The sequence below is a fragment of the Anomaloglossus baeobatrachus genome, chromosome 3 (genome assembly GCF_048569485.1).
Source record: "Anomaloglossus baeobatrachus isolate aAnoBae1 chromosome 3, aAnoBae1.hap1, whole genome shotgun sequence".
NCBI classification, from domain to species: Eukaryota; Metazoa; Chordata; class Amphibia; order Anura; family Aromobatidae; genus Anomaloglossus; species Anomaloglossus baeobatrachus.
The window spans coordinates 280,286,935-280,309,431 of NC_134355.1; the positions used below are offsets into that span (position 1 = coordinate 280,286,935).

Below are 22,497 nucleotides of genomic sequence, written 5' to 3' on the forward strand. Positions count from 1 at the left end.
TCAACATGACCTATTTGTATTAAAATATAAAGGTTTAACCCCAAAATAAAATGTAAGAAATATAAAAAAAAATCCCTGAGTTGTGTTGTATATATCAATTTCATAATAATTTCTTTCTGAATTAATCAGTGTTGGTTTTTAAATGGTAAGTTGAATTTGTCAAGTAGTAACAGAAGCAAGGATTGACTCTTGGCTATAACGCTACCAAAGATAACATACATACATTTGCATTTTGTGCTAAAAAAAGTTTGTTTAAAAGAAGTGAGAGTCCTTTTGTGCTACTGTGATCAGCAGCTTTTTCTCAAAATTGACTTTTAATAGATAGTAATAGTAGTTATTACAATAATCTTAAAAGTAGCTAAAGACAACAAAATAAAAAAAAGTATCATCTATATTAGACTTTGTCATTTTTTACATGTGGAAATTGATTCAATTTTACATGTTTATGAGTTGCAAAAGTATGTGAACATTTAGGATTAGAAGATAATTTGAAGGTAAAATTAGAGTATGGTGTTTTAAATATAGGTAAAATATATCTTTGTACCGTGTTAGCCAGTAGAGATAAAAAGTCCTCAGTGATTGATTTATCTGGTGTTTTTAACAAATAGAATACCAATCAGGTGTAAGTGGGCGACCTATTTTATTTAATGATTGTCCTTTTATTTAGTGGAGAATGCACTCTGGTCAACATTATAGAATGGATATACTTGAATCCTTAGGCCTCTAGGAATCATATTTTTATATAATATTGCTCTAGTGTTATCTTGTCCCATAATATATACATGATTTAATGGAACAAATCCTTAAATGTGTTATTTAATTTCTTTTTTTGGTTGATCCATCACAAAAAACTTACCTGCTTCCCCATCATTACAATTTGTGGATACAAGAACCTTAGAGACACTTTTGATGCACTTCCATTATTCAGTGAGATGATCAGAGTGTTAGGTTCCAAGGATTCTTCATGGGGCTGTACACCTTTTGCAGGGAGGTGGGTGTGGACCTGTGTAATCATAGAGAGAAAACCACATTGTGTGACTCTACAGGTAATAGAGAATACAAAATTACCAAACCCATTGTATTTTTTGGCATACCACAGGTATAATGTACTCTGCATCATGCCTTTGTGGCTTGAAATATGTTGCTGTTACCTCAACAGAACTGAGACGAAGAGCATGCGCACATGTCAAGAAGATGAAATGTCAAAACTCATCTTGATTTCATGATACCGGCCGATTTTTCGCTTTCTGGTTTTTTTTTTCGCCATTCTTTTTCTGAGAGATGTAACTTTTTTATTTTTCAGTCAATATGGTCATGTGAGGGCTCATTTTGAATGAGCTGTACTTTTAAATGAAACCATCAGTTTTACCATATAGTGTACTGGAAAACGGCAAAAAAATTCCAAATGCAGAAAAATTGCAAAAAAAGTGCGATAGCACTATGGTTTTTGAGATATTTTATTCACTGTGTTCACTATATGGTAAAACTGATATGTGGGTGTGATGCCTCAGGTCAGTGCGAGTTCGTAGACACCAAACATGTATAGGTTTACTTTTATATAAGGGGTTAAAAAAAATCGGAAGTTTGTCCGAAAAAAGTGGCGCACGTTTTACGCCATATTCTGTGACCCGTAGCGTTCTCATTTTTCGGGATCTATAGCTCAGTGACAGCTTATTTTTTGCGTCTCGAGCTGACGTTTTTAACGGTACCATTTTTGCGCAGATGCTACGTTTTGATCGCCTCTTATTGCATTTTGCGCAAAAGTTGTGGCGACAAAAAATCGTCGTTTTGGCGTTTGGAATTTTTTTGCCGCTACGCCGTATACTGATCAGATTAATTGATTTTATATTTTGATAGATCGGGCGTTTCTGAACGCGGCGATACCAAATGTGTGTATATTTTTTATTTTTTTAACCCTTTAATTTTCAATGGGGCGAATGAGGGGTGATTTGAACTTTTAGGTTTTTTTGTTTTTTTTTTAATTTTTTAAAACTTTTTTTGACTTTTTTTTTTTATTTTACTAGTCCCCCTAGGGGGCTATTGCGATCAGCATTCCGATCGCTCTGCAGTATCTGCTGATCACAGCTACAAGGCTGTAAACAGCAGATACGCTCTCTTTCTCTTTTGCTGTGTCCCGGGCACAGCGAAAGTGAAAGCAAGTCAGGTGTAGTACAGGAGTCATCACATGACCCTGTGCTACCATGACAACTATCGGAAGTCACGTGATCGCGTCACGTGACTTCCGGTATCGGGCGGTAAGTAAAACTTTACCGCGATCGCGCTTATAATGGCGCTGTCACATATTGACAGCGCCATATAAAGGGGTTAATCGGCACGAGCAGATAACGATTCTGCTCGTGCCTAGCAGGCACACATCTCAGCTGTGAAAATCAGCTGAGATGTGTGCCGATCGCATGCTGCCGCCGGAGGACCGCGGGCAGTAACATTATGACACTTGGGACGTAATTTTACTGCCTGCGGTCGTTAAGGGGTTAAATCTCCACATTGATGTGATGATTTTTTTCTTAAGCTCATGTTCATCAATACAGTGATGGTGAACATAAGGGGAGAAAATTGGTGCAAAATTCTGGCCTAGAGGAAGCTCAAATGGATCTCCATTTTACTGTAAAGGCTGTAATTCTAACAGGATTGAATGAGAATATCAATTTTACCCCCTTTTTCTGATTCTTAATCCCTATTTGTCATGATATCTGATTTTTTAATTTTTCAATTCTTATTCTTATCTTATTTCTTCCTTTTTTCACATATTTGATATCTTCTTTTTTTATTTTTTTAAACTTGATTTTATCTTTAACAGGGTTCTGTGATGGGAATTGTAATGCCGTAATTGAAACTATGAACAGAGAACTAACAACATACTGTATTTTCCGTTTTATTAGACACGCCAGATTATAAGACGCACCTCAAATTTGGAGGGACAAAAAAAGGTAAAAAAAAATATGGGGTCCGTTTATAATCTGGTGGTGTCTTAACAGGGAGGGGGGCCTGCAGAGGAGCAGGGGTTACAGGAGGCAGGGGCGGTACTGGAGTACTGCAAGTAGTATAGAGGGGGGCCCAGATACTCACTGCGGGTGCTGCTCTGTGCGGGGCTGGCGACGCTGCTCTGCTCTGTGCAGGGCCGGTGTTGCTCTGCTCTGTACGGGCCCGGCGACGCCACTCTGCTCTGTGCGGGGCCGGTGTTGGTCTGCTCTGTGCGGGTCCTGTTTCATTCTGCTCTGTGTGGGGCTGGTGTCGCTCTGCTCTGTGCGGGGCCGGTGTCGCTCTGCTCTGTGCAGGGCCGGCGCCGCCGCTCTGCTCTGTGCGGGGCTGGTGATGGAGCAGCCGAGCTCTGAGCAGAATGGAGCAGCTGTGCAGAGAGCAGCCGAGCAGGACGGAGGAGCCGTGCACCGAGCAGCCAAGCAGGATAGAGCAGCCGTGCACAGAGCAACCAAGCAGGACGGAGCAGCCGTGCACAGAGCAGAACGGAGCGGCTCCAAACAGAACAGCGTTGCACAGACCAGCAACGCCGGCAGCACAGTGTATAACATCTCCCTACCTCCTTTGACCCCTCTGCACAACCCCCCAGTAAGATTTTAAGACACACCCCTCATTTTCCTCCCAACATTTTGGGAGGAAAAGTGTGTCTTATAATCCGAAAAATACGGTACTTTTAAAATTCTTTCATCCAACAAAAATCTTGATTTTCTGATTACCATCAGGATATAACTTAAATTGCTTCAGTGTTGTTTCTTTTTACACGTTTCAAATGACAACATTTTATAACTATCACTTTTTAATTGTATTTTATTAACTTTATTCTTTCACTTTCATTTATGGTCACTTGCACATTTACAGTGTATGATATTATTATTATTTACTCCGCTCCCCAACATACAGTGTTCTGCATAAATCAGTACATTCCCTTTGAAAATCAAGATTTTAATTATCTCACTGAATACAAGAATTTCCAACATTTTGACAAGACTCGAGTTTCATAGAACATATTAACAACGTTAATAATATAACTTTTGTTTGGCTCATTTTTGGAGTTGTGTATGAAATTATGACCAATTTGCCTTTTTTTCTTGTGTTGTTCCAATGCACACAAAGGAGATAGACATGTGTATAAGAAAACGTGTATTTGCAATAATTTTCGGTGAGAAATATTTCATTTTCTGGAACAATTTCAAGAGTGTCAACACTTTCAACCATAACTGTATAGATGAGTATAGATCTATACATGTATACAATAGTAATAATATCATATAGTGCAAACATGCATGTGATCGATCCCTGAGACATACAGTATGTGGCCACTAAATCACTTTCACCTTGTTCTTCTTCAGATATTTATTTATTTTACTCACTCATATAGTGTTAATTCCACAGCACTTTACAAATGTGATCATCACTGTCCCCACTGGGGCTCACAACCTAAATTGCCTATCAGTATGTCTATGGAGTATTTGAGTAAAGTCAAGCAAACATATAGAGAACAGGGAGAACATACAAACATTTTGCAGATGGGATTTGAATCCAGTACTGCAAGACTGCAGTGCTAACCACTCAACCACCGATATGCAACAGATGTGTGTTTTAGATGATTGTCATTTTGGAAAAGTTAACATCTATCAAAGATCGGAGTGATGAGAGCATCTTCCCTCTCAATTTAGAGCAGTACATCTTTGAATTCATTATACTACCTATGAAATGTATTGTCACGGGTGACAGACAGTATTGTGGTGTCCACCTATAAGAAGGTCACAGCATGTGGCTGCACAAACTGCTCCCTGACCTTTCATTCCTGGTTGAATTTCATCCTTTTTCCTTTAGAACCCTGGGGTATTGTTCAGCCTGTCAGCTTCTGTTCATCAATACTTTCCTTGTCTATATAAACACCTTCCCTTCCTACTCCTTGGTGCTGGTGACATTTGATACATCTTTATCAAGACTTCAGTGCAAGCAGGCGGCTTACATACATCAGGGGAATCTTGGTGGTTACTACAGTTGCTAAAAAATAGAAAAAGTAGTTAAGCTTACCCTTCCTAAAGTCCAGGTCAGGATCGGTGTTGGTGCACGGAGCTGCCGTGGCCTCAGGGAGAACACAGACAAGGAAACTAGAGTATGATCTCCAGAACTTCAAAGAAGGTTAAAAATATTTATTGAGGTTCTATTAAAAAAGATCCATCGATCATGAAAACAGTGAAGGGGGACACATTAAGAGAAATCCAACATGTTTCAGCTAGTAGAGCCTTATTCAAGGATTGCCTTGAATAAGGCTCTACTAGCTGAAACATGTTGGATTTCTCTTAATGTGTCCCCCCTCACTGTTTTTATGATCGATGGATCTTTTTTAATAGAACCTCAATAAATATTTTTAACCTTCTTTGAAGTGCTGGAGATCATACTCTAGTTTCCTTGATACAGTTGCTCTCCCTAAAACAAGTAGAGATGAGATTTTTGTGATTTTCCCTTGTTTGTTATCCCTGTGTGTCCTTTAGTGCCTAGTGGGCTGACGAAAAGGCCTTTCTATCTGCTCCCTACCTAAGGCCCAGATCAGGGTTAGCCTAGGGTTAAGTATCCGGCTTGGTGCATAGATGCAGAACTTATGTAGGGTGGTGAAGGAACCCAGGGACCACCGGCATGCTTAGCCAGAGATCATCATCTCCTCCTTCTATAGACACAGGGTTTACCTTCCCTTTTTCCATTTGCTTGGTACCCTCCCTGTACCTGGTGTGACATGTAGCTCTCCAAAACCAGCAACACTCTTATAGCCTACAGAGACACATGGTGGTGGCCCTTACTAGACTTGTATTTTTTTCTAAAATCATGGTGCCTAAAGTGACATGCACCTTTCCATCATGACAATTATTATTATTATTTATTATTATAGGGTAATTTATTCCATGGTGCTTTACATGTGAAAAGGATAAGACATAATAGAGACAAAGTACAATAGTCTTGAACAATACAGGGCACAGATAGGTACAGAAGGAGAGAGAACCCTGCCTGCGAGGGATGATATAAAACACACATCTATTACATTTATGAAGAACAGGGCAAAGGAGTTTCAATCGCCAAGTATGTCTCCTAATCAGAATCTAATTGAACACAATGTGGAATTCTGAAGAGACATGTTGAGAATCTCATCCAGCATCCAGGCACTAAAAGAGGTCATTGCTGAAGAAAAAGTCTGGTGTTGCCATATGTAACCAACTTGTTCATTCCTTGCCTAGACGATTTGGTGCTGTCATTAAAAATCATGGAGCTCATACAAAATGCTAGATGTTGTAGTTTTTTATGTGGGGTATATTACTTTTTGCAGCAACTAATTTGCATAAAACTGAAGATTTTGTAAAGTTATTGTCATGCTCCACTAAGGAACCAAACGGCGCATGGCGAGACAAAGCAAATGCATAGACTGCCATTAAGGGCAAACAGGAAGGGTAATTCCTGACACTTACCTTAAGCAACACTGAGCTCCATGACATCCCAATATGGGTTCTTTCACCCCAATTGGCGTTCACATTCCTACTCCTGACTTGCCCTAAGCACGGCCCTTACTAGTGGACAGGGTAGCAGGAAAACTTGCTCTACTCTATGATAAAGACCCTAAAGGGAATTAGACAGCTGGGGTAAAAGGAACTACCTGGCAGCTATCTTAAAAAAAAAATCCAAAGCAACCATTCTTTTCACGGCTCACACCTTAACACTGATACCAAGGAAATAGCAAGCTGTCACTGGAGATTACCCAATTCAATAGGTGAGTATTTATACCAGAGGGAATTGGACAAAACAGACCAGCTGAGATAGGCCAGGACAAAAAGCCTTAAGAGACAAAATAACAGCTTTAACCCTTGCAGCACTAGCACATAGTAAATCTGCATGGCTAACTGGAAAGCAAAGCAGCTCCAAACAGCACAGGTGTGCATGTAGCCACTTTCTGCAACCTACTGGACCCAAGAATAGGAGAGGCCACTTTGGGTTGTGATAGCCCTCTGCCAGATATATTACTGACTTTACTTTCATTTTATGGGTTAAAAAATGTTCTATTAAACTCATTCTGTCAAAATTTTAGGAATTGTTCTTTTCTTTAGAGCGATATTAACATCTTATTTTTTTCTATGGGGATTTAGTGACTTAATTAGTAAAAATTAATTGTGTGAAACTTGTATTGTTCCAAAATTGATGTAAGATCATGCCCCTCACTGTTTCTGGACTAGATTAGGCTACTTTCACATTGCGTTTTCACCTACGTTCACTGGTCTCGTCGGGGCATCCTGCTGAACTGCCCCTCTCTCATCCCGCAAAATTTGTTTCAGACGCATGCGCTGACAGGGCCGTTGACTATAATGGAGCAGACTCTGTTAGCGTGTGGTCTGTCTTGCACCATTTTTATACATATACGTTTTCTGCAGTTGGACACCCGAACGTAGTCAACTGCGTTCGGGTGTCCGCCTGAGGAAAATGTATATGTGCAAAAATGGTGCAAGACAGAGTACACGCCAATGGCTATAGCCTCGTTTATCAAACCTTTGATGATTGTAATACAGATAATTGATCCATGCAACATTTTTCTTAACCGTGGTGATTGGAATAAGAGGCTCAAACCCCCGCTGCTACTTTGTCTCTTGCTTTATACTCATTTGGGACCCCCCTTGTGATTCCAATTATGTCTATATATACATGTGGATCCTCCAGCAGATTATTAGTCGACACCGCTCTACAGGCCCTAAGGCTATGTTCACACTTTGCGTTTTCACCTGCGTTTCCGCTGCTTTTAGAGTCAGTTTTGAACTGCAGCGTTTTTGTGCCCAAATGCATGCGTTTTGATTTTCCATTAAAGTCAATGAGAAATCTTGAATTCTTGTACACACTTTGCGTTTACAAACGCATGTCAAAATTTGCATAAGTTTGGTCAAAAACCATGCGTTCAGAAAAGGACCCTGTCAATTGTTTTTGCCTTTTTAGTTACGTTTTCATCACATTGAAGTCAATGAGAAACGTACTAAATGAACTTTTGTCAAAATTTCATCCGTCTCATATGCGTTTCATAGTCATATGAATTGCGTTTTGAACATCATGAACACAACTATGTAAATTCACCAATGACCACCCAAATAGTTAATTTTGCGTCACATCCGCTTAACAATAAATTGATCCATGTGCAAACAAGTTTGCTGCACAGATCCGAAACATTGTGTGGTTGCTCCATCAAAGCAGACTATAATATACAACATGACTTGGTATAAGCGCTTGAGATTGGATGTCTCCAAACTTATTAGTCTGGTAAGTTGTTTTATTTATTTATGATATTAAATGTGTAATCTCCTAAAATTGGAAGATTTTGATAATATACACGATATTATATTTATTTTTAAAATATCAAATAGAATAATATTATATTTATTTTTAAATTTTTTCGCTAACTTAAGGTTGAATCAATGCCATGTTTATGGGATCCCACGTCGCCTGAGTACATGCAAAAAAACAAACGTGACGAAAGCTGGTTATTGATCTGTCAAGAATTATATCCCCAATGGCATGAGGCAAATAAAAGCCTCCAAACTAAGATTGGTATGTGTTTAATTGCAATTTGAATCCTAATCTTCATTAAAGATGTTACATTTTAGCAAAAAAGTTTTAAATTAAATTTTCTTTAAATACATAGAAAATGATGTACGGAAGCGATGGAGATCAGTCCGTGACAGATTCAATAAAATCAGATTTGAACCTGGTAAAAGTGGATCCTCGCCAGTTAAACCAAATTTTATTTATTATAATGATTTGAAATTCTTAAGTTCTGGCCGCGTTTTAAGACCGTAAGTGTTAATTTTTTTCAAAATTTTATATATATTAAATGAAGAACAAAAACAAAAATTTAGAAAATACATTTTTTAGTAAAATGCACTAATTTAAAAAAAATATTATTTTTTTTTTTAAATACAAAATAAAGGACCGACGGAAATATCGCTCCGAAAAAGAACATGGATAGATCACAAGATAATATCAATCCTGCACAAATACAACCAGCCATTGAGGAAGAAATTAATACCGAACAAACACATCTGGAGTCTGATGTTGAAACCAGATCATTGGAACCATCTGTTTCCAATACAAATCAAGATCCCCAACCTGTGAGTTATCAGAAAGCAAAAGGAAAAAAAAAAAATATTCCAAGCAATAAAGAAATAAACCAAGATCAATTAACAAATCAAACTATTGAAATATTAAAAACAGCAACCCAAGATGATGAGTTTGACAATTTTGCCATTAGTGTCGCTTTTCGTTTAAGAAAATTACCTGAAAAAAAAAAAACCTCTGCATGTATGACTGCTATCTGTGGTTTATTGGCCTGTTTTGAGGATGAAGGTAAATTTCCAACAGGTGGTGAAATAGTTCATCTTTGTGAAAAAACATTTGAACAGAAAAACAACCCATTAGTTCTAACTCAGTCACAACCACATTTCCAAACAAACAAACAAAGAGTTGGTTTGTATTCTGAATGTCCGGATACATATTCTGCCCAAAATATACAACCTTATAACCCTATGAAACAAAGCAAAGAATATTCTCAATCTATTAGTGAGAATTATCACACAACTAATATTGTGAGAAATAGACCAAACGAACAAATGTCTGGTTTTTACACAAATGAATTATTTTCACAGCCATGATTTAGTCATTTTTGTTTTTATTTTTTTGCAAAATGGTTTTTTTCTCAAAACAAAAATTTAAAAAAAAAAAATGCATGTGCAAAATGTAAATTTAATTATGATGTTAAAGCATTTTCATTTGAATTAAAGATAGGATGATTTTGGTTTAGTATTTTGCAAACAAAAATACATAAACCATACTTATTATTAATACAACAATGGAAAAAAAGTATACTCTTTGTTGGCTTTGCTTTTTCGTGCATTTGTTTGTTGATATTGAAAAAATAAATGTCATCCCTTTAAACAAAAAAACTTTTGAAACATTTAATTGTTATTTTGCGGTTCAGCACCAACTGCACGGTATTGCCAAGTTAAGGCACCAACATCACTCATGAAATAATCTGTGAATTGATCTCTCACTAATACTCCTAAATTATTTAATCGACCAGATATTGAAGGACAAGGATGAAAGTTTAATGGTATTTCTTCCTCGTTAAATTCAAATCTGTATTTTCGCAAAAAATTATGTAGAACACAACAACTTTTAATAACAAAATCAACTGTTGATACATTTAATTGTATTGGGGTATGTAGAATTCGCCATTGGCTACTCATTATTCCAAATGTGCATTCTACATATCTCCTTGCCCGGCTCAATCTGTAATTGAATATGCGGCGGGGAACATCTAATCCTCGTCTTGGAAATGGACGTAGGAGATTTGGTAAAAGTGGAAAAGCTTCATCTGCCACAAAAACATAAGGGAAAGTAATTTCTGAGCCTGGTATTGGTGCAGGGGCAGGTATGATTTCAGAGTTATAAATTAATTGTATTCCGATTTGCGAATTTCGCAGTACACGTGAATCACCTGTACTTCCATGGGCACCCACATCAATTGCTATAAAATTATATTTTGAATCAGCAACTGCCATTAAATTTATCGAAAAAAATTTTTTATAATTAAAAAAATTAGAGCCAGAACGTGGAGGCTGCTGGATTCTGATGTGCTTGCCATCAATTGCTCCAATACAATTTGGAAAATTTGCTATATTAGAAAAATCATCAGCAATCTGGATTAAACTTTCTTCTGTAGGGGTAGGCATTACAATAGGTTGTAGGGTTTCCCATATTGCTTGACATGTTTCTTTAATTATTCCAGAAATTGTGCTTTTGCCAAGTCGGAATTGTAAATGTAGTGAAGAGAAATTTTCACCTGTAGCCAGGAATCTGTAATGTCAAATAATAATATTTTATTTTTTGCAAGATAAATATGTGATTAAATATTGTTATCAAATCAAATTTTTAGCAAAAATATATACCTCAAAGTAACAAGAAGTCTCTGTTCTGCAGATATTGCTTGACGCATATATGTGTCAGCGTGGGTAATTTTCGGTCTTAATAATGTCAGTAATTCATCAAAACCTTGTTGAGGGAGCCGGCAAAATGCTATGAATTTGTCATCAAATCTGAGTATAATAAGGTATATGAAATATTAATTAATTTTACTGTTCTAATTATGTTAAAAATTTAAGATTAAAAAAAACAAAAAATATTAAAAAAAATAAAAAAAAAAAAAAAAATATACTTTCGTAAATCCGCATATAAGAGAGCAAAATGCCCTTTGACATCACGATCCTGTAACAGGGGATGTACCCACATTCCTCTTGTCGTCTGCTGCTGTTGGTACTAAAATAAATATATTATGGGTTATATTTTAGAATTTAGGAAAAAATTATTTTAATAAATTAAAACAAATACCTGTAGGCTTCGTCTACGATTTAATAGCATCAAAATTAGTAATAAGCGATGCCTTTGCGACCTCCTTAAACGCAAATTCTGTAAAGTATTTGGCATATTCCAAACGAAGTAAAATAGCAGAGAAGCAGACTTTATGATCAAAGTCGGAAATGACATCAGTAGATCTCTATTTTGGCTTTTTTTTATTCTAAATAGACCCAAAACAACAATCAACTTTATTGCCAATAGTTAAGATGTGACAAACGCAGCAAGATTTTAGGTTCGGAAACGCAGGATAGTACATATATAAACGCTTGGTAAACGTAAGTTCTGAGCTTCGGAAACGTTAGGCAAACTGATGCGTTTAGGATGCATGTTGTGGCAAAAAGCCAAAAAGGCAAAAACATTATTGTTCTAAAACTTACGTTTTGAAACGCAAGTAGGACGACGCAAAGTGCGCACATAGCCTAACCATACCTTCCTTGTACACTGATTTTTATCTGGTCAGGGGTAACTTCATGATTTACTGGTGCTATAAGGATGGGCATTAAGGGTATGTGCGCACGTTGCTTTTTACCTGCTTTTTACCTGCTTTTTTGCTGCTTTTTCTTCTGCGCTGTTTAATGCCAAAATGGATGTGTTCTTCTAATCAAGCAAAGTCTATGGGAATTTGGGTTTCTTGTTCACACTATGTTGTTCAAAATGCTGCCTTTTTGTGGCAGAACTTTGGTCAAAAACTCAGCTTTTCAAAGAAGCAACATGTCAATTGTTTTTGCCATTTGGGTTTTGCACTGCAAAGCTGAGTTTTTGACCAAAGTTCTGCCACAAAAAGGCAGCATTTTGAACAACATAGTGTGAACAAGAAACCCAAATTCCCATAGACTTTGCTTGAATAGAAGAACACATCCATTTTGGCATTAAACAGCGCAGAAGAAAAAGCAGCAAAAAAGCAGGTAAAAAGCAGGTAAAAAGCAACGTGCGCACATACCCTAATACTTTCATCAGGGCACACTGACCTTTCCAGCGGAGTTCTAGCCTAGACCTTACTTTCAGGTCCCCACATAACCAATATATATCTGCTACTGATTGTCTGTCTTCTTTTTCGGATATTAAATGAGAAAGAGGATACTTGGTCGGTGTTTGTCCATCCATGGCCGACTCGTGAACCTTGGTGATCTGTTCTTGATAAAGAGCCTAAGCGTGATGAGGCTTCATGTGAACAGATTGAGGCGCTGACTCAGAGAAGCCTTCTGAGATAATGGGTACAATGGCAGCCGCTCTCTGCTTCAGTTGTTTCAGGTCCATTGGTTTCTGAGGCGAGACGTTAACTTGCGTGTCACTGTCAGTGCTCAGCAGACTATGCAGGGGAGACATCAGCCTGGTGGGATGGGCTCTCCCAAACGTTTCCCGGGATTAGAGGGTTTACAGCTGCCATTTTGTATTAAAGAAAATCAATGAATATATTTATATATGTGTTAGTAGAAAACAAAAGCATTTATAAATATGTACAGTACAGACCAAACGTTTGGACACACCTTCTCATACAAAGAGTTTTCTTTATTTTCATGACTCTGAAAATTGTAGATTCACATTGAAGGCATCAAAACTATGAATTAACACATGTGGAATGAAATACTTAACAGAAAAGTGTGAAACAACTGAAAATATGTCTTATATTCTAGGTTATTCAAAGTAGCCACCTTTTGCTTCGATTACTGCTTTGCACACTCTTGGCATTCTCTTCATGAGTTTCAAGAGGTAGTCACTGGAAATGGTCTTCCAACAGTCTTGAAGGAGTTCCCAGAGATGCTTAGCACTTGTTAACCCTTTTGCCCTCACTCTGTGGTCCACCTCATCCCAAACCATCTCGATTGGGTTCCGGTCTAGTGACTGTGGAGGGTATGTCATCTGGCGTAGCACCCCATCACTCTCCTTCTTACTCAAATAGCCCTTACACAGCCTGGAGGTGTGTTTGGGGTCATTTGGGGTCATTGTCCTGTTGAAAAATAAATGATAGTCCAACTAAACGCAAACCGGATGGAATAGAATGCGGTTGCAAGATGCTGTGGTAGCCATGCTGGTTCAGTATGCCTTCAATTTTGAATAAATTCCCAACAGTGTCACCAGCAAAGCACCCCCACACCATCACACCTCCTCCTCCATGCTTCACGGTGGGACTCAGGCATGTAGAGTCCATCCGTTCACCTTTTCTGCGTCACACAAAGACACGGTGGTTGGATACAAAGATTTAAAATTTGGACTCATCAGACCAAAGCACAGATTTCCACTGGTCCAATGGTCTAATGTCCATTCCTTGTTTACTTTAGCCCAAACAAGTCTCTTCTGCTTGTTGCCTGTTTAGCAGTGCTTTCCTAGCAGCTATTTAATCATGAAGGCCTGCTGCACAAAGTCTCCTCTTAACAGTTGTTCTAGAGATGTGTCTGCTGCTAGAAGTCTGTGTGGCATTGACCTGGTCTCTAATCTGAGCTGCTGTTAACCCGCAATTTCTGATGCTGGTAAATTTATCCTCCGCAGCAGAGGTGACTCTTGGTCTTCTTTTCCTGGTGCGGTTCTCATGTGAGCAAGTTTCTTTCTACTATTTGATGGTTTTTGCCACTGCACTTGGGGACACTTTCAAAGTTTTCCCAATTTTTCGGACTGACTGACCTTCATTTCTTAAAGTAATGATGGCCACTCGTTTTTCTTTACTTAGCTTCTTTTTTCTTGCCATAATACAAATTCTAACAGTCTATTCAGTAGGACTATCAGCTGTGTATCCAGCAGCTGTGTATCCTTCTGCACAACACAACTGATGGTACCAACCCCATTTATAAGGCAAGAAATCCTACTTATTAAACCTGACAGGGCACACCTATGAAGTGAAAACCATTTCCGGTGATTGCCTCTTGAAGCTCATCAAGCGAATGCCAAGATTGTACAAAGCAGTAATCAAAGCAAAATTTGGCTACTTTGAATAACCTAGAATATAAGACATATTTTCAGTTGTTTCACACTTTTTTGTTAAGTAGTTCATTCCACATGTGTTAATTCATAGTTTTGATGCCTTCAATGTGAATCTACAATTTTCAGAGTCATGAAAATAAAGAAAACTCTTTGAATGAGAAGGTGTGTCCAAACCTTTAGTCTGTACTGTATGTTAGGCTACATCAATTAAACTATGTATCTGGGTCTGTGAAATGGCTGAATTAAGTATTTCAGGTTACTCAATTCTTACCCTCAACAGTCCCCCCCTTAATATTTATTTCTGCCATTTCCAAATACTAAGGGTACTGTGCTCCCTTAGGAAGGGAGCAAGAAAGATCTGTTGGGAAAACCTGCCTGACTGAACATTGAGGCATAGGCGGAGAGGGGAAAGGGTTTTTTTCACCGGTTTAAGACCAAGGACTCCTAGACAAGTCCTCACCCTTTGTAGTTGGACTTTCCCATGTCTCAAGGTTCTCTAAGTCCTCTCTTCTACCTGTTTTGGCAATTGTGGCCTGAGACTGTATAGGTCTTTTGAATAGGATAAATACAAGCAAGACGCTCAGTGCAGCTCTGGTGGGTCGACCCTGGAATTGGAGAAAACACCTGTTTATTACACTATTAGGTCAATCATATAAAAAATTATACATTCCTGTGCTAAACCAAGAAATATCTTACAAATAGACCTGTTTATTCCGAAAAGAAAAGAAAACATACATTTGGTTTACAACTTACCAGTTTCCACCTTTTTATGAAATACACATTTTTGTTTACTTCTGTAAAACCATTTTTTACATATTACTTCCATCATGTGTTTTTCAGCAATAACTTCATTTTCTGCACTGGAATGCCTCTGACCAAACCTAGAAAGATATTTGCACAAAACACACAAACTTGCATAAAACCTGCCCATGATATACATCTATAATCAGTCTGCAGTCTCTGAAATGGGTAGAACAGATGCTGGGTGTTTTTCTGCTGACTCTTTACAGGTTTTTTTCACATTGTTTTAAGGACGTGTTTTACAAGACTAGGTGAGTCTACCCACCTGAGTACTGAACCCTGGTGTCACCAAAGCACACACTGATAACTGTCTTTCGCAGATGTTAGTTCATAGGTTACCTAGGCCATCAATCAGAAGAGAACCCATGGCAGAGAAAGCTTACCACCCTTTAGCCACAGACCTTCCTCAGTCAGCTGGGCTCCCTGTACATCACACTCCATTCATTGTTGAATTACTTGTTCCTGTAGGGATTTAAGAACACAAGGAGTGACAAATGTCACGGACGTGACAGGTGCCACCGAGGTATGGTACTGGTCTGCATTGGTTAAAGACTCTCGACTCTAGGCCCGTTCACTGCTTCTTTGTCAGCTGCACCTGTGCGGAGATTTCCTCTGGCTCCATCACAGTCAGTTCAGGTCTAGACTTTATCTTCAGTATACCTGGCTCATTTGACAACATGAAAGATATACAACCTACATACACATTTGACCATCTTACCCACTTCTTTTCTACCCATCCAGAGAGGGCATCAATACATCACTGCCTCCTGTACTGATAGAAGGGGAGTGAGTGGTTCAAATTTTGATTACCTCATATTGTGTAAACCATAGCATATCCAGTGTAGAATCGACCAACACCTTGTTCCATCTATGAATACAAAAGCTAAAAATATACATTAGATCATTCTTATAACTTTAACTCTGACCATGATACAGTTAGTGGTCATCTATACTTTACATGGTTGAAAATACTAAATAAATAAATAACATATAGGACAAGATTTTCCTGTTTCAGTTAGCAGACATGTTTCATAGTAGTCCAGTAAATATGACTGTTGCGGGGGAAGGACCAGCTTCAGAGTTTGTCTAATATGTCTGCTGCGCCCTCGACTGCTGAAAAATCTAATATATGACTTCTTTTCCCCCTTTTTTGTGTACCAATCTAGCAAAGTTCACAGTTTTATGCTGCTACTCTCTAAAAGAACAAATAAAACAGCAGACAATAAATTACTATAAAACTAAAAGAAGACAAATACTGGATATTACCCATGTAACAATATACACTGCTGGGGAATTTTGAGACCTTACTATAGATAACACAGTTCGTATATACTGTACACTAATATCCATGAAAGAAAGAAAAAACGAAATATTAATAAAATACTAACAGTCTGTATGCAGAGACACAGAATAAAAATATATTGTCCAAATAAATCACCATAACAACAAAGAAAAAAAACGAATTTGCATATGTCAAGAAATCTAATTTTCCCTGCAAAATTAATTCAATCATTCGGGTATGATTTTAACTCTAAAATTTGATCAAAGGGCTTGCTTCACCATTTGGGAGTTGCCACATTCCATTCTTATCAGTACAGTAGGAGGAAAATCCCGTAACTTTTGCTCCTCATAACACACATCCCCAGATCTATTTACTTGTTTTACAAATGGATATAATACCTTCTAACATCATTGGGGTAAGTCTTTTAAGATTTTTAGATTAACAAACACGGTACATAGATATGTATTTACCTGCCCCTATTCTATTTAAATATATAATGCTGCCAGACTTTTAACACTAGAACTACTGAGCTAGTCATTTTGACTACTTTGCATTATGTATTTCTATATAGGTGTTACGAGTCCAGTAGTTCTAGTGTTAAAACACCAATTGTTCAAAATTTTCACTTATTTGTACAATAAGGAGTCCACACTTCAGGGATTCAATGTAACAAATCTTGTACTTGTAAACTCTCTATTCTCACCAGGCTGTCCAACATATTCCTCTGATTCTTGCTTAATCGTCTGACCACCTTGTAAAACCATTTGCCGGGCCAGTCCCCCAGCATGATGTAAATTTGAATTACCCGGGATAACATACACCCCTGTCTCCTGTACCTTCTTCTACTTCAACCTATTCTTCTGACTGCAACATCTGCGCTACTGTACCAAACACCTGTGCATCTTCCCACAATCCTTCATCTTTCAACTTTCCTGTCTTTCCCCTCAGCGCCGCATTTCATTGTGACGGCTGTAGCTGTCCGCTCCTTGGCAAACCTAACACCTTAAAAATCTCTGAGGCATGGCGCACAACTTTCTTTCCCTCTCTGTCTGTCACTACTTCTATAACATTCTGCGAACCTTCCGGCTTCTCAACTTTCTTCTTTCTCAACTTAAACATTGTTGCTGTTTTGGCGGCAGTTGGATTACACTAATTCAAGACTATATGGTGCACGCTACAGTCCAGCCGGCACTGGGGCATTCCCCCCTATTCTAGTTCCCTCAGCTAAGTAAAAACAACGATGTCCCGTGAAAGGAGGAGGACACACAAAAATGTCACATACAAGTATGAACCGTCCTCCGGACTCGGTCAGCTGTACCAATTCATTGTCCTCATCCCTATCTTTGATTACGGGTATCCCCCCGCATCCTCAAACTACGGATCGGGTCAGTCTAGCCAGCTATATCCAACTGTGCCGTCTTACCCTCTACTATCCATCCTCCGGATCCATTGTAACAATTGAAATCCACACCATAGGGTAGGATTTGAGCTTCTGGGCCCCCAGCGGGCACCACCACCGAGTCACTTTCGGGTACCTTTAACTCTGATGGGGACACAAGGCCTGTCACTCCCTCGTCTCCAAGAACAACTGTCTCGGCAGTGAATACACAATATGCAACACTAAAGGGCGCTTTACACACTACAATAAATCTTACGATGTGTCGGCGGGGTCACGTCGTAAGTGACGCACATCCGGCATCGTAAGTATGATTGTAGCGTGTAAAACCTCCGTGCAATTGCGATTGAGCGAAAATCCGTTCATCGCATGCACGTCGTTCATTTCTCAAGAATTGAACGTGCGGTTGTGCAATGTTCCCGAGGCAGCACACATCGCAGTGTGTGACACCCCGGGAACATTGAACGACAGCTTACCTCCATCCGTGGCTCCCGCCGACAATGCGGAAGGAAGGAGGTGGGCGGGATGTTTACGTCCCGCTCATCTCCGCCCCTCCGCTTCTATTGGCCGGCTGCCGCGTGACGTCGCTGTGACGCCAAACGTCCCTCCCACTCCAGGAAGTGGATGTTCGCCGCCCACAGCGAGGTCGCATGGATGGGTAAGTACGTGTGACGGGGGTTAATCGTTTGTGCGGCACATTCAACAAATTGAACTGCACATACGATGGGGGCGGTTATGATCGCATACGATATCGTATGCAAAATTGTAACATGTAAAGCAGGCTTTACTTGGGTTGTAGGCTTATCAGGCCTGTTGGAGCGGAGGGAGGTCCTGGTCTGTAACATCCAAGGTATCGGGGTGTCCAAGGTATCGGGTTTCTCCTTATGGGGGCCCCACGATTTGGCCGCCAGACTGTTGGGGGAGACCTCCGGGTCTCTCAGGGTCTCAGAGGAGGATTCCGAATCCAAACTGCGCAGATGTATATAAAACAGGAAAATGACCACACAGAGACGTATCTCTATTTGGGAGAAGCACAGTGCTCTTCTGACCCTTGTATTCAAGCATAACATTCTTATACAGTTTTTCTGCATTGCGTCTTAACCAACCAATTAGCTTGGGTTTAACTCATTCCCTTAGTAAAGCATTTCAGGTTTGTCTAGGCATAGACGAGAGTCTATGAATAGAACAATGTCAGTTACTTATTCATGAACTAAAACTTATTCTACTTAGCCCTAAGCATAATTTGTTTTGGTTATACATTCCGTTAATATTTCAATTAGGTATATGTGGAGAATCAATACATAAAACATTCAAAGGACAGATCATCTTATTATTATAGTGAACAAACGATTCATAGCCTAGGCCTTCACAACATCTCTAATATTCTGCAGCTGCAAGAGCCAGAGGACCACACTCTGATAGGCATCTACTCCCTGCCCATCGTGTCACCTACATTGTAATACTGCTGCTGCTGTTCCATAAAGGCTAGGCATCTCCTTTTCTGCCCTGTCTAATTGCTGTACTGTGATGCTCCTGCTGCAACCACTGCACAGTATGCCAGCCCCACACCTAAAAGCTCACTGTGTTGCATAGTGCTGGATTGTTCTGCTGCTGCCAAGGTTGCCATTGCTGGCTTTAAACTGCTAAGCATCTCTTGCCTATCCTGTCCTAACTCGGTACCATACACCTTTTGCCGCAGCCATGTCAGCCACTTACCTGCTGGCTGCTGACTGTGTTTTACATTGCTAGACTGTCCTGCTGCTGCCGGGGCTGCTGTTGCTGGTGCCCTGTACCATGCACCTCCTTTCACAGACACTGCACATCCACACCAGTTACAGATATCCTGTCTGCCTATTGTGTTTTTTAGTACTAGATAGTACTACTGATGCTGGATACTGAAATATAGTCTCATGTTTGTGTACCCTCAAGAAACAGATAAATGACAAATTTAAAAATGTATGCATTTCAAACTTTTTTTGTCTATTTGGATATTTGTCATATTGAAATTAAGAAGTGGCCATAGTAAAAAAGTGCAGGATTGCGAGATAGGAAAACCCCCTTCAAAGGGTACCTTTCATAAGGATTATATACCTCATACTACTGACATGAATATAAAGGCACTTTTATACTGTAAATTGATCTGTTTTACCATTTCTGAGAAATCCAGTGTTGAAATAATTTGCAAATGAGCTCCAATTGCTTTAGGTTGGAAAAATGCCAAAGCAGGTCTCATGCCCTCCCTATTCTCTGCCCACTGCCTGATTCATTGCCGTGGCTGACAGGTCACTTTCATTTCAATGACTTGCCCCCCTGGGGGGCACAAACAGCCCTACGTATGCTGGGTGGCACAAAAAGCCCTGGGGGGATGCTGCAGGGGGCACAAACAGTCCTGGGCATGCTGGGGGGGCACAAACAGCCCTGGGCATGCTGGGGCACACTTTCATGCACAGACTGGGGGATGCATACGGCGAAACACACAACAAACAAGGGGTACATGAGGAAACTTTAACAAGGGTGGGCCCTGGCGTTAGGGTGAGGGGTGAGATGATGCCTCCTGAACTCCCCTTAAGCTGTCTCCGTGCTTCCTAGCCTCCCTATATGGGGTGTTTCAATCTGTCACCCAGCCAGATACCTAATCCCTCACTAGCCCTTCAAACACCATGGCTAGTGAGATGGCCGGCGAGTGATACTTGTCCCACTGCTTCACTAATCAACAAGGAAGGGAAGGAAATAGAGACAAGGGACTAAACAAAAGGATAAGGTTTAATTTCATGACTTCAGTCAGACACGAGGACTGCAGCCTATAACACCTCCTATGACTACAAGAAATCCAGCAGCTCTTTCTACCTCTAGGCCTAGCTTTAGGATGGACTCAGAATGACTGGCCTCCTCTACTGGGAAATGGGACTACTTATAGGGGATGGGCGTAGTCACAAGCCCGAAGCACTTGAGGAGGAGTAATCAGAAGCTACTGGCAAGGACAACTGACATTAACCCTTGATTCACCAAAAGAAATGAAAATTTGTGTAATCTCCAGAGTCTCCCAAGGCAAACTGCGACTCAGGGCCCAAACCTGTCACAAGTCTCCTAAAAATGACAGACTTCCATGACACCGATATAGACCTGAGGATGCCGAGATGGGGGTGGGGGGCACAGACAGCCCTGGGGATGCTGGGGGGCACAGACAGCCATAGGGATTCTGGGGGTATAGGTGGGTCTGGGGATGCTGGTAGGCATAGACATCTCTGTGGACGCTGAAGGGCAGAGATAGTCCTGGGTATCCTGGGGGGCCCCAGACAGCCCTGGGGATACTGCGGGGCACAGAGATATCTGGAAATACTGGTGGGGCACACAAATAGCTCTGTGGACACTGGGGGGGGGTGACACAATCAGCCCTGGTGATGCTGGGTGGCTACAGACAGACCTGGGGATTCTGGGGGCACAAACAGTACCGGTAGCGTTGGGGCAGTCACTCCTCTTCTGTGGGACGGGAGTGCATTGTGCACCGATCCCCGCCCACAAAGTACTTCCTCACACTGGCACTGGCCAGCATAAGGAAGTAATCATCCAGTGTATGCATAGCATCATTCAGCCTGGACCACTGCATGAGAGGTTTAAAGGGCTGGCAGCTAGCAATTTTCAACTGCTGCCTGAGAACAACAGTCCCAGGGAATCTGCCCGGGGGACACAGCAAAGGTCATCCCTGCCCTAAATGAATTAAATAGTTCAATTTCAGTTGATTGAGCAGAGAAACAGCACGATGCACAGAGCTGCTGCAGTTTTAAACCACAATTAAACATCAATTTTCTACCACATTAATTGAGGGTCATTTAACCATTAATGGTGACAAAGATGCGATTAAAATAGATAGTTGGACAGGGTAAATCATTTTTTCTTTTTTTTTCCCCATTTGTTAGGCAATGTTTGTTTTAGTGGAAAATCCATCTTGGAATAACTCCATTCCCACAAGCTGCAATGGGAAAACATTTGAAAAGGAAAACACTTAGTACAGTAGCTGTCTGAATATAATTGCTGACATTTAAAGACACGTTAACTTATGCTGCCGTCATTTAGTATCTTCAACAGATGGCCAGACTTACATTACTCTGCTTGACAAATGTGCATTTTACTTTTTTTTTCATTTAGAAAAAATATGTTTTCAGGAAGAAGGGGCATTTATGATTCTATGCAATTCTAGAAAATTGTGCACCCCAAATAATTTCAAGCATTTTATTAACTTTCATAAAGAACTGTACATGTAAATTACCATAATCAAAATAGCAAGTAGCAGACAAGTTTTACTAAGTCATGTCTACTACAAGGTCAAACATATGTTCAAGAGCTTGTTGAGTCATAAATAAAGTAAAATATATCTCTTGGCCAAAAAATGCAAACAACTTTTTTATTCTGCCAGGAGGTGCAAATTTGGTGCTGAAATCTGGTGCAGACAATTTCAGTATCAAATGTACACCTCCTGGCAGAAAATTGTGGCAAAAATCGCGACAAAAGATGTGTAAAACAACATGCATTTTTTTCCCAGGAGGTGTAGATTAGGTGCAGGAATATGGTGTAAAAATTTCATCACCAAATCTGAATCACTCGGGAAAAAAATGTGGTTTTCTGCAAAGAGATGCAGATCTGTGCAATGATCTAACCTGAGTTC

General features: G+C 39.8%; 1 protein-coding gene across 1 annotated transcript; it reads left to right on the top strand.

Moving 5' to 3' along the window:
• Positions 1 to 8,442: 8,442 nt before the first annotated feature.
• LOC142295189 (uncharacterized) lies at positions 8,443 to 9,807 on the top strand. Its single transcript, XM_075338264.1, has 3 exons — positions 8,443 to 8,577; positions 8,672 to 8,822; positions 8,957 to 9,807. The coding sequence occupies exons 1-3, from the start codon at positions 8,445 to 8,447 to the stop codon at positions 9,675 to 9,677; spliced, it is 1,005 nt and encodes a 334-aa protein (XP_075194379.1). The 5' UTR covers positions 8,443 to 8,444; the 3' UTR covers positions 9,678 to 9,807.
• The last annotated feature ends 12,690 nt before the right edge of the window (positions 9,808 to 22,497 follow it).

Coding starts and splice junctions, on each gene's coding strand:
- LOC142295189 (XM_075338264.1), top strand. CDS start 8,445: ATGCCATGTTTATGGGATCCCACGTCGCCTGAGTACATGCAAAAAAAC. Junction 8,578..8,671: donor AAGCCTCCAAACTAAGATTG/GTATGTGTTTAA, acceptor TTAAATACATAG/AAAATGATGTACGGAAGCGA. Junction 8,823..8,956: donor TCTGGCCGCGTTTTAAGACC/GTAAGTGTTAAT, acceptor TACAAAATAAAG/GACCGACGGAAATATCGCTC.